Raw genomic sequence first — 11,086 nt, 5'->3', positions numbered from 1 at the left:
TGATTGTTCTTCCGAAGGTCCTGAGTTTAAATCCCAGCAACCACATGGTGGCTCATTACAGGTGGTTGTAATGAGACCTGACTCCCTCTTCTGAAGTGTATGAGGACAACTACAGTGTACTCACATATAATCAATGGCTCAGTGACCCGTCAAAAAGGGTTGATGTGATAAAAGTGACCAGTGGCTGTCTCTGCCTGTTCAGACAAGACTAGGACAGGAGACCTACTTGCTAAGAGATCTTTGCTAGTAGCACTCTCTTCTACTTCCGACGGTTCTGCAGCTGTTGTGTCATGACTGGGCTCTTTAACTCTTTGGTCTGTGAGAAGGCTGACAGCCTGGGTGATGTCACCATTACTGGCCTAAGAGAAAGGAAAAAACAAAAAACAAAAAGAAAAAAACAAATTTCTAAAGTAAAACACAGCAGAGTTAACCGTGTGCAATAATTTGGGTGCTGTTCTTTTACTACCATGGTGAAACCGTGAGTAAGACCAAGCCTAATCCTAGGTCTGAGGCAGAGAGCAGACGGTCTAGTGAAGGCAGGGAGCCTGGTGCACCTGGAGATGAATCAAGCCAGGTGACAGGAAGAGACTCTGAACTGCAACCTGAAAAGCAAGCCACAGCCTTGCTGGACAGTTCAGTGATCTCAGGAGCCTAACTCCACAGAACAGTTAGGGCACAGCAAGTCACTAAAGGGAACTGTCAGCTAACTCAGGTGATAAGTGCATTCAGCCCGGACAGTAAAGTCATGAGCAGTCACCGTATTTTACAGGGCGACTTACTAAGAAAAAGGTACAACCATGCCTTTTACCCAAACAAGAATCATGCTTTATCTATACTGCCTGTACCTGCTGGCTATTTTGAAGCTAGGTGTGCTACCATTTCCCTGGGTAACATTCAGAATGGACCCTTTCAAACATAACCAGCAATGCTCAAGAGTATCACGTGTTAAGAGCAGACAAGTTTCCTTCTGGAGTTATTTTTGGTTTGTTGGTCCCACTCAGGATCCATATGGATACAGTGCACATGGATGCTGGGACTCCTAAAGCTCCTTCAGGCTTCCCCACTGTACGTTCCCACCATCTACTTCAAAGTTTCTATATTGAAGAAACTAACCAGCTGACCTGTAGTAGGGTTCCTGTTCTTACACTTGCACCTGGGATAGAAATAGCGCGTGCTGACACACCTGACATGTGGGAAACTGCTTCAGCGTCTGTCAGCTAAGCTGGGTCTGGAAACCAACCTTTAATGCTTCATGAAGAAAGGAAGGGTCCTGGATGCCTGTGATTTCTCGCAGCTGATTTAACAGCATCTGGCAGCTCTGTTTTTGAGACAAAATCAGATAGGTGTCAGGAAGCATTCCTAGGTACCTTCTGGACAGAGGCCCAAACCTTGCACTTTACTTTATAAAGCGCTGACAAGCTCCATGCAGCAAGCTGCTGATGGTCAGAGACATTGCAAAATGCCCGTCTATCATTCGGTCTCTGGATATACTTTGAGCAGTTACAAGAGATATATATGACTCGACAGAAAACTCCAAATACCCAGGACACTTGTAACCCGTCAGCCTTAGCGTATGCTTAAGGAGCCTTGGACTTGCCTTTCTGGGAACAGTGTATCAGGTCGTATAAGGAGCCCAGGGAATCTGCATGAATGTGAGGATGAGCTATTTTAAGCTTTACTGTGCATGCCATTTGTGTGTGTGTGTCATTTTTCACTGACAATAAGCTTCTAACCATGTAATTAACAAATGGCTGGTACTACTAACCTTAAAGGAAAGCTAGCACTTTCTCAACTATCAAATAAGACACAAAGTTCGGGAAGAACAAGCTACACGTGCTCCATTCATCTGAACCATAGAGAGGCCTAACTAACTACTAACTACACAGATCATCTTAAGAACCCTTCTCAGCCTAAGTGCTCACCCCGCCATCCTGGTGGGCAGCCAGAGCTGATATAAAACACCTCTGGACACATAAAGCTCAACTCAAACAACCACCGGCTGGCCTTTTAGTAAGTAAGTATGGAAAAGAAACCGGTTAAATCGTGAGCAGCGATCTAATTTATACCATAGCTAAGGGTGTGCCAAGATTAAGTTCTAACTTAACACTCCAGGCTTCACCATTAAGTTCAATTAGTAATGTCACAGAGAGTCAGCCTCATTTACTGCCAGCTGTAACCGAAACAGTATCCCAAGGTCTTCAACAGCTGAGGACACTTAAGTACCACAACTAGAAATAACCTACTGAACAGCCCTCCCAGGCCAGGAAAAGGGATCAGAGCCATTCTCTGTCACAACCTCTCCACTCAGAAGCTAGAAATGGAACCTTCCCGCTGAGATAGCAGTCTTGGGCATTATGAGTCTTGACAAAGCCACCAGAGTTGGGCAGGGGAGGGGCTATCAGGCTGAGATTCTACTTTGGCAAAAACTGGAAATATAAGCAGGGTTTTTGTTTTGTTTTTTTAAAGTAAAGTACTAATTTCCTTCCAGATGAAATTCTAATCCCATTTGATTTCACCATGTAAAGGTGTGTGAATCTATGAATATGGAGCCTATGAAATTTTTTGGCAAGTCAAAATCAACATACCTGAAAAATCATGGGTGAGAGGGAGGGGAAATATGAAGCCTGATATTAATACCAAACTGGGACAAAGGTGAAATGACGGACAGACACCAATAACCACATCTTCATCTGGAATTGCTCTCTCGAATGTCACAAGTCACTCCAATGCAGAGACAATAAGAGTCCCAGCACGAAATAAGTGCTAACACACACCACCTACTTCTGGCTCTGTGCTGTTCTGAAAGCTCTGAAAGTATTAACTAACTGATGCTGGCTTAGCTCATTCAAACCTCATAGCAAACCTATGAGCACAGAGAAGTAACTTAGAATTACTGCTGGGGTGGGCTGACTGCCAGCATCTCCAAAGAGACAAGGAAACAAAAGCAAATACCCCCTTAATGTAAACCAATGCAAACTTGGGGTTTTTTTTTGCTGTATTTTGACCTTGAACGTTGCATGATAGTAAACTTCTCTTTTAAAAATGTGCCAGCCTTTAAACTATCAGAAGCTGATTACTCAGTGGTACAATGTGCTCTAAACAAGCTAGTACTGGCAAGGGGGTGGGGGGTGGGGTGGGGGTAAACAACTGTGGCATGCTACCAGTCAATGCAAGCATCATATAGTGTTAATTTTGAAAAGTGTTGTACTTTATTGTATAGGTGCTTTGCCTACATGTCTATATATTCATGCCTGGGGAGGTCAGAAAAAGGGACTGGACCCCCTGGAGCTGGAGTTACAGTGTAAGCTACCATGGGTGCTAGGAATTGAACCTGGGTCCTCTGGAAGAGAAGCCAATGCTCTTAACCTCGGAGTCATGTTTCCAGTCCTTAACTGTTAGGTGTGACGGTTCATACCTGGCACCCCAGCACTTGAGACAGAGGCAGGATTTTACAAGTTGGAGGCCAGCAAAGCCTGTCTCAAAAAAACCAAACAAGAAGAATTACAAAAGTTTATTTTTACAATGGCCAACCAAAGTCATCATGCACCCACAGTGTTCCCAGTTCATGCTCCGACACTTCACAGAAGTAGATTTTAAGATTTTCTAGCTACACCACTCCACAGAGAGTACACTCTAGTCAAACAAGACAAAGCCCATGCTCTGTTCTGACGAAGTCAAAAGGTGGCAAGCACAGACAGGTTTGCATTTCCTTGACTAATTTCATACTGTTTTCAGAGGCAGTAAAGGAAACAGACCAGCCCATCTAGAGGAAGGCTGGCTGCACACCTCAGCTTCAATGGCTTGAGAGCCAACCAGACTTGACTAAGACAGATTTCTCTTATTCTTAACATTTTTTCATACAATATATTTTGGTCCTATTCTTTGCCCTCCCTAACCCTCACTTCACCACCGCCCATCTAACTTCATATTCTCCCCCTCCCTCCCCAAAACAAACCCACCAAACCATAACAAAAACAAGCACACACTGAAACCAACAAACAAACAAATGTGGAGTCCGGGGGTTTGTGTTGGTGAACTGCTCAGGAAATGGGCCTGCCCTGGAGTGTGATTGATACACCCATGGTCACTAGAGAAAACTGAACTTTCTCTCCCAGGCAGTTATCAATTGCAAATGTCTTCTTGGTTAGGGATGGGACTTTGTGCTCATATCTCCTTCCCCAAACTGGGAAAGAAACTGTAGCCAGTAACAGACCAATACCAGTTGAGTAGTAAAGGCAACTCAGCCTTAAGCAGGATTATGTGAAGAGTGAGCGATGTCTCCACACACCAATGTTGGACCTATGTGCTGGGAGTCAGAGAGTGTGGACATATAATGAGAGGTGTGAATGGGGTGGGGGTGGGGGTGGGGTGGGGTGTCTAATAAAGAACTCCTCATGGCTTTTCTGAGACCGACAGACCCTCTCGGGATTGACTGGGCCACTACCTCTTTTCCTCCTTTTATAATTCTTTGCTATCTAGCTGTTTTCAGAGAGCTGGGGTATCATTTATCATGCAGATGGGAACATAATGCATTAGAGGCTGCCTGGTCATTCTGGCAGTCTTTTTAGGGCCAACTAGTCTGGAACAGCCCACCCTGGCCACTGAGATCCAGTGTGCAAACTTAAGAGCGAGCAACTAGTAGAAGTGTAGCTAGGAGGGCAGGCATGTTGGAGCAAGCCAGTAACTTGCTCTCAGGAAGATCACTGAGGCCTTGGGACTAGCCTGAGCTACACAGTGACTTACAGACCAGCCTGAGTTATAGAATGAGTTCTAGGCCAACCATATAGAGACTTAGTCTTAAAAAATGAACAAGGGAAGAGCTTATGGTCCTCCCAGAGGACCTAGGGGCAGATAATGGCTGCTGCGAGAGGACGACAGTTCTTCAGTTGTGCAGTAGCTCAGAAATTGTTCTTACACCTGTAAATAACCTCTCACCCATGCTCCGCAAACTGTAATTAAAGCCACTGGGTCCCCGAAAAGACATCAAAGTAGGAGAGTAGTTGTCAGGAGAAAGGGGGATCATCAGGACAAGGAGGATAAAGGACCAAATATATACACATAAAAGTCACAATGAAACCAACTGTATACAATTAATACATAATAATGGGAAAATTTCTTAATAATGGAGAAGTTGGGGCAGGCGACAAAGCTGAGCAGCTACAAGCACTGGCCGCTCTTCCAGAGGATGTGAGATTCAATCCCCAGCACCCATCTGGCCTCCAAAGACACTGTACACATATGGTGCACAAATATACACACAGGCAAAAGAGTTATTCACATAAAATTTTTAAATGGTACGTAGGTATACATGTGTGTAAATAATACTTGAGGTTGAGGCAAGAGGGTCAGGCACTCAAGACCAGCTTTGGCTACAGTCAAAGCCAACCTGGGCTGTAAGAAACTGTCTTTAAAAAAATGATATGAAATTTTCGGCTGGGCAGTGGTCATACATGCCTTTAATCCCAGAACTCAGGCAGTGACAGGTGGATCTCTGAGTTTGAGGACAGCCTAGTCTAATCAGTGAGTTCCAGGACAGTTGGGGCTACATAGTGACAAGATCCTGTCTTGGGGGAAAGAAATGAGAGAAGAGAGGGAGGGAGGGAGGGGAGAGACAGATGGGAAAAAGGGAGAATGAATATTTCAGCTAGGTCACAGAGATAATAAAGTCAAAATGGGATGAAAATACCCATTGGGGTAATTATCTAGCTTGTATAAAGAAAAGAATAAAGGGAGGGAGGGGAGAAGGGAGGGGCTGGAGAGATGGCTCAGTGGTCAAAAGCACTAGCTCCTCCAGAGGTCCTGAGTTCAACTGCCAGCAACCACACGGTGGCTCACAATCACCTATAATGAAATCTGGTGCCCTCTTCTGGCCTGCAGGAATACATGAAGACAGAGCACTGCATACATACATACATACATACATACATACATACATACACACACACACACACACATACGTACGTGTGCACAAGTAGGAAAGGAAAGGAAAGGAAAGGAAAGGAAAGGAAAGGAAAGGAAAGGAAAGGAAAGGAAAGGAAAGGAAAGGAAAGGAAAGGAAAGGGGCAACTGGTCAAAGCATCTGCATTCCAAGTCTGGTGACCTGAATTTGGTCCAAGACCTTTACAGCTAGAAGGAAGAACTTCCTCCACAAAGTTGTCCTCTATCTCCACACAGATGGGGACACACATCATCACACTTGTATCACCCACCCCAATAAGTTAAAATTTAAAGCATTTATAATTAGGGGGTTAAAAAATAATTTAGGGGCTGGAGAGATGGCTCAGTGGTTAAGAGCACACCGACTGCTCTTCTGAAGGTCCCGAGTTCAAATCCCAGCAACCACATGGTGGCTCACAACCATCTGTAATGAGATCTGACACCCTCTTCTGGAGTGTCTGAAGACAGCTACAGTGTACTTACATATAATGAACAAATAAATCTTTAAAAAATATATATACAAATGGCTTACCCCCCCCCACAACCCAGGAGAAAGGAGCCCCAAAAGTACTAGACCACACACCAAAAGGAACTGCCCCTCACCCAATCGCCACGCCCAGGGCTGCCTCTGTTCATCTCACCAGAACAGGTGACCAGGAGTATTTCTCAGACTACATATGATGTCCTTCCTATGTCTTGCTTTAGAAGACCTAAGAGAATGCTTCTTTCTTTCAGTACACACCCAGCTAAAATATGAGAAGAGACCACAAAGCCAGCAGCCATGTAGAACACACCTACAAAACCTAAGAAAAACAGTACCCAACAGTGTAGTATGTGGGCAAGGTAACAGGAAGCTGGGCCATTGGGTTCATGTGTCCAGTTTTAGAAATTCAGGCACAGTAAAATGTCACTGTCAGGTGTCTTGCTCCGGCACTGGGTTAGAGGTCAGGATGAATTCAGACTGAATGTGAGGAGAGAAGGTTGGCAACTCCGCCGCAGACAGATGGTAGCACTATGTGTACAGAAGTGTCTTTATGTATTTGTGTACGCGCTGTGCTACACACGCATGGAGGTAGGACAAGCTGTGCAAGCCAGTTCTCTTCTACGTGGGTCCCAGGGATGACACTCAGGTCAGGTTGTTAGGCATGGCAGCAACTCAGAACTCAAGCCAGGCTGTATCAGTCCACTGCAGTATGTATGTAAAGGATCTGCTTAAGATTTCACAGGCTCAGGCTGGAGAAATGGCTTAAGAGTGGGGAGCATACGTTGCTCCTGCAGAGGACCCAAATTCTATTCCCAGCACGGCATCAGATAGGTCACAACTGCCTGGGACTCCAGCTTCAGGGAGCCAACCTCTCTCACCTCTTTGGGCACATATACAGACATACATACACAAAAATAATAAAATTTTTAAATTATTTTAAAACATTTTAAATGTTTTTCCACAGGCTGCTGAGAGATGGCTCCCCAGGTAGAAAAGAGCTTGCTGCCAAGCCAGATGACCTAAGTTCCATCTTAGAACGCATATGGCAAAAGAAACACAACTCCTTGCAAGCTATCTTCTCTCTCTCTCTCTCTCTCTCTCTCTCTCTCTCTCTCTCTCTCTCTCTCATACACACACACACACACACGTGCTCTCTGACTCTGTAATAAATTGTGTGTGTAAAATAAGTCTTTCTGGCAAGCCTCAACACCAGGCACCAGCAGATGCTGACTGGGTAAAACATGTCCGCCAGAGCTGGCTGGTCTCTGTAAGCACTACAATCAGTTCAGGACTTGCTGGAGCCCAGACCACATGGCCATGGCCACCTTATAGTGAGAGCTTTGCAGAAACTGCACTTAACACCTCCATCCTTGCAGAGATCTAGAACCCCACCTGCCTCATCCCCCTCAGCTTGAGGTGATCCTACTCAGGGCTGTGGTTTCAAGGTCTCTATATTAGCTTTTTCTTTTCTTTTCTAAGACAAGGTCTCACTGTGTAGTCCTGGTTATCCTGGAACTTGGAGCTCCACCTACCTCCGACTCCCTCGTACTTGGACCATCAACACCCAGCTCTTTTTTTTCCAACTCTTAAACATACAGTCATGAGGGGGTGGGGGGGGGCTCTTCGTTTTGAAACAGGGCCTCACTTTGTCACCAATACCAAACTTATAGCAATTCTCATGCCTCCGCAAAGGTGTTTTAGAAAAAGTTACTCAGTGTCAAAGGCACTCTGGAAAAAATGGTCAACAAGTTTAAAACTCTGAGACTTTCCCTTATGGAATGTGGCAAGCACCATGGTGGCACACTATTTCTCAGTGTGACCTGAGAAGAGACCTGATGACAGGAAGTGAGCAGCCTATTTTCTAGAAAAGTACAAAGGTGTAAGAAGCTGGTGTGGCTTGGAAGCTGAACCTATCTACCTGTTGAGCTAAGAGATCTTTTAAGAGCTGCAAGCCTTGAGCTGAGCAGGAGGGGAGGCCAGGTCTTCTAGTTCCATCCCAGCTGGTTTTGTTATGAAGATGTAGAAGACAATAAAATCAGGAGGTTCTATTCACTTAGAAAAGGAAGAAAACAGGTGGATCTGGAAACCAAGAGAACCACACCTGGGGGTGGGGGCAGCAGAAAAAGCTGTTGTCAAGGTTTTGGATGGGATTAAGGGCTCCTATTCACAGCAGAAAGGGAATTCTATCCTTAAGCTTCTAAAAGGCCAATATGCAAATGAGTCCCCCAGGGATGGAATCAAAAGGCAGAATTGGGGCTAAGGATGTGGCACAGTAGGTAGACTGGTGGCCTTGCTTGAAGTCTTAGGTTTAATCTCTACCTTCAATCCAAGCATTCAGGAGACAGGAGGATTGCTGTGAGCTTGAAGGCCACCTGACCTATATAATATGTTCCAGGCAGACCTGAGCTAAGAGTGAACTGAAGCCCTTTTTTAAAATGTATTTATTTGTATTTATGAACAATGGTGTTTTGCCTGCGTGTATGTCTGTGTGAGGATATTGGATCACCTTGAACTGCAGTTAGGCAGGTGTGAGCTGCCATGTGGATGCTGAGAATTGAACCTGGGTCCTCTGGAAGAGCAACCAGTGCTCTTAAGTCATTGAACTTTCTCTCCAGCACCCGAGCCGACTTTGATTTAGTAGGTCTAAGGTGGGGGCCCAAGTGCCACTTCCCTTGAAACACACTTGATCCCACATTATCAGCACTCCATCCTAGTGTTCAACAGAGACCCACTGAGCAGGAGCTGGGCACCAGGACTAGCCATAGCCAGCTCACACACCTGGTGAGCAGGGCGGCTGATCATCCTCGGCATTGGGAAGACTGAAAATTTGTGGGGGTTGGGCTAAAGGAGTGCAAATGGCTTCAATGAGGGCTTCTTTATTTGTACCCACACTGTGCACATTAACAGACCAGACGTTATTACTCTTGGGAGGTTAAACTGTACCAGGTGAGATGCTGAACCCTCTACATGCCAGCAGCACCCTTCCCCACAGTCATAATCGAAAACCTCCCCAGGGGCCACCGAGATGGCTCAGTGGTTAAGGGGACTTGCTACTCTTGCAGAACACCCACAAGGCAGCTAAAAACTACCTACAACTCCAATGCCAGAGGATGTAATAACCTTTCCCAGCACATGGGAAATGTGGGCATTCCGTGCACATGGACGAAGCATCCCAGGACATTGTAAAATGTCTTCTGGAGTGCAAATTCTCCCTGCTGAGAGGGGTTTGCCTCTCAGAAACAAGCAAGATTTAAAAAAGTATAGTTCTTCCATAGAAATAAGTCGAGATGCCAGGGAACCAGGTGGACAAAACATCAAATAGCTCTTGAACAATGAAGGGCAAGCTCTGACAATTAGGGAAGACTTTAAACACTGAGACCAACCGGTCACCTGCTACAGAGCCTGAACACCAGAGGTCAGCTCCAGGAACTCACACTAGAGAGAACCATCTCCTACAAGATGTCTCCTGACTTCCACGTGGGTGCCATGTTCCTCCTTGCCCTCCCCTCACAAAAATAATGTAAAAAACTGTATTAATTTTTTAGAAGTTTAAACCACTAGAAGAGTTCTAGAAAAGACTTTAAGAGAATGGGACCCAAGTGTGATGGTGCACACCTGTAATCCAAGTACTTGGGAGGTAGAGGCAAGAAGACCAGTTCCATGTCACCTTCAGCATCCTCAACCACAGGGTTCAAGGCCAGCTTGAGCTATCTGAGAGCTCATCTTAAACGAACAAAAACAAAAGAGTAAGGGGGGGGGGCGAAGGAGAGGAGGAAGGAAGCCAAGCAGGTCTCTGGGTGCTAAGGCACACCTGCAATACCTCTGGGAGGCAGAGGTAGGAAGGTTCAAAAACTGTAGTAAGACCCTGTCTCAAAACAAACAAAGGAGGGCTGGTGAGATGGCTCAGCAGGTAAGAGCTCTTCCGACCGCTCTTCCGAAGGTCCTGAGTTCAAATCCCAGCGACCACATGGTGGCTCATAACCATCCGTAATGAGATCTGGCGCCCTCTTCTGGAGTGTCTGAAGACAGTTACANTGTNCTTACATATAATAAATAAATAAATTTTAAAAAACAAAAACAAAACAAAACAAAAACAAAAAAACAAAAAAAAACCACAAAGGAACCAAAGCCCACAAAACAGCCTCAGGAGGGGACAGAGCTCAGAGGTGAGGGGCTTCCCTAGCCCACTGGAAGCCCTGGGGTTTGATCCCCCAGCACGACAAAAACCCACAAAATAAACCTATTCACTTTGACTCAAGCATGGCACACTCCTGCGCAGCACTTGGAGGCAGGTGCAAGCAGATCTCAGTGAGCTCAGGGCCTTTCTGACTTACACAGTAAGTTCCAGGCCAGTCAGGGCTACTTTCTGAGAATACCTCAAACAAAAGCCTCCATTTGAAGTAAATCTGCCCTGACAGAAAACGTCCTGTAAACTGAGTGAGGCAGGAGAACTGTTCCAAGCTCAAGGCTGGCCTGCTCTGTACAGAAAGACCTAACTCTGGAAGCCATCAAGTCTAAGAACTTGAGAGCTGGGCGGCAGTGGTGCTCGCTCATCTTGAGTGCCAGCACTTGGGAAGCAGAGGCAGATGCACCTCTGTTCTACAGAGCTAGTTCTAAGATGCTCAAGGCTACACACACACACACACACACACACACACACACACA

The 11,086-nt window shown here is 45.6% G+C and overlaps 1 protein-coding gene across 5 annotated transcripts in view; it reads right to left on the bottom strand.

Moving 5' to 3' along the window:
- The window catches only part of Usp28 (ubiquitin specific peptidase 28), a 51,955-nt gene that overhangs the window by 36,972 nt on the left and 3,897 nt on the right, over positions 1-11,086 (bottom strand). For all 5 annotated transcript variants that reach the window (XM_029543168.1, XM_021206586.1, XM_021206587.2 and 2 more), the window contains exons 2-3: positions 1,241-1,318; positions 227-359 (exon numbers count right to left, since the gene is read on the bottom strand). In XM_029543168.1, coding sequence (XP_029399028.1) covers positions 227-359; positions 1,241-1,318 — 211 coding nt within the window. The remainder of the gene's footprint in view (positions 1-226; positions 360-1,240; positions 1,319-11,086) is intronic.

The sequence above is a fragment of the Mus pahari genome, chromosome 10 (genome assembly GCF_900095145.1).
Source record: "Mus pahari chromosome 10, PAHARI_EIJ_v1.1, whole genome shotgun sequence".
Classification (NCBI taxonomy): Eukaryota; Metazoa; Chordata; class Mammalia; order Rodentia; family Muridae; genus Mus; species Mus pahari.
This window is presented reverse-complemented; position numbering and strand designations above follow the sequence as displayed.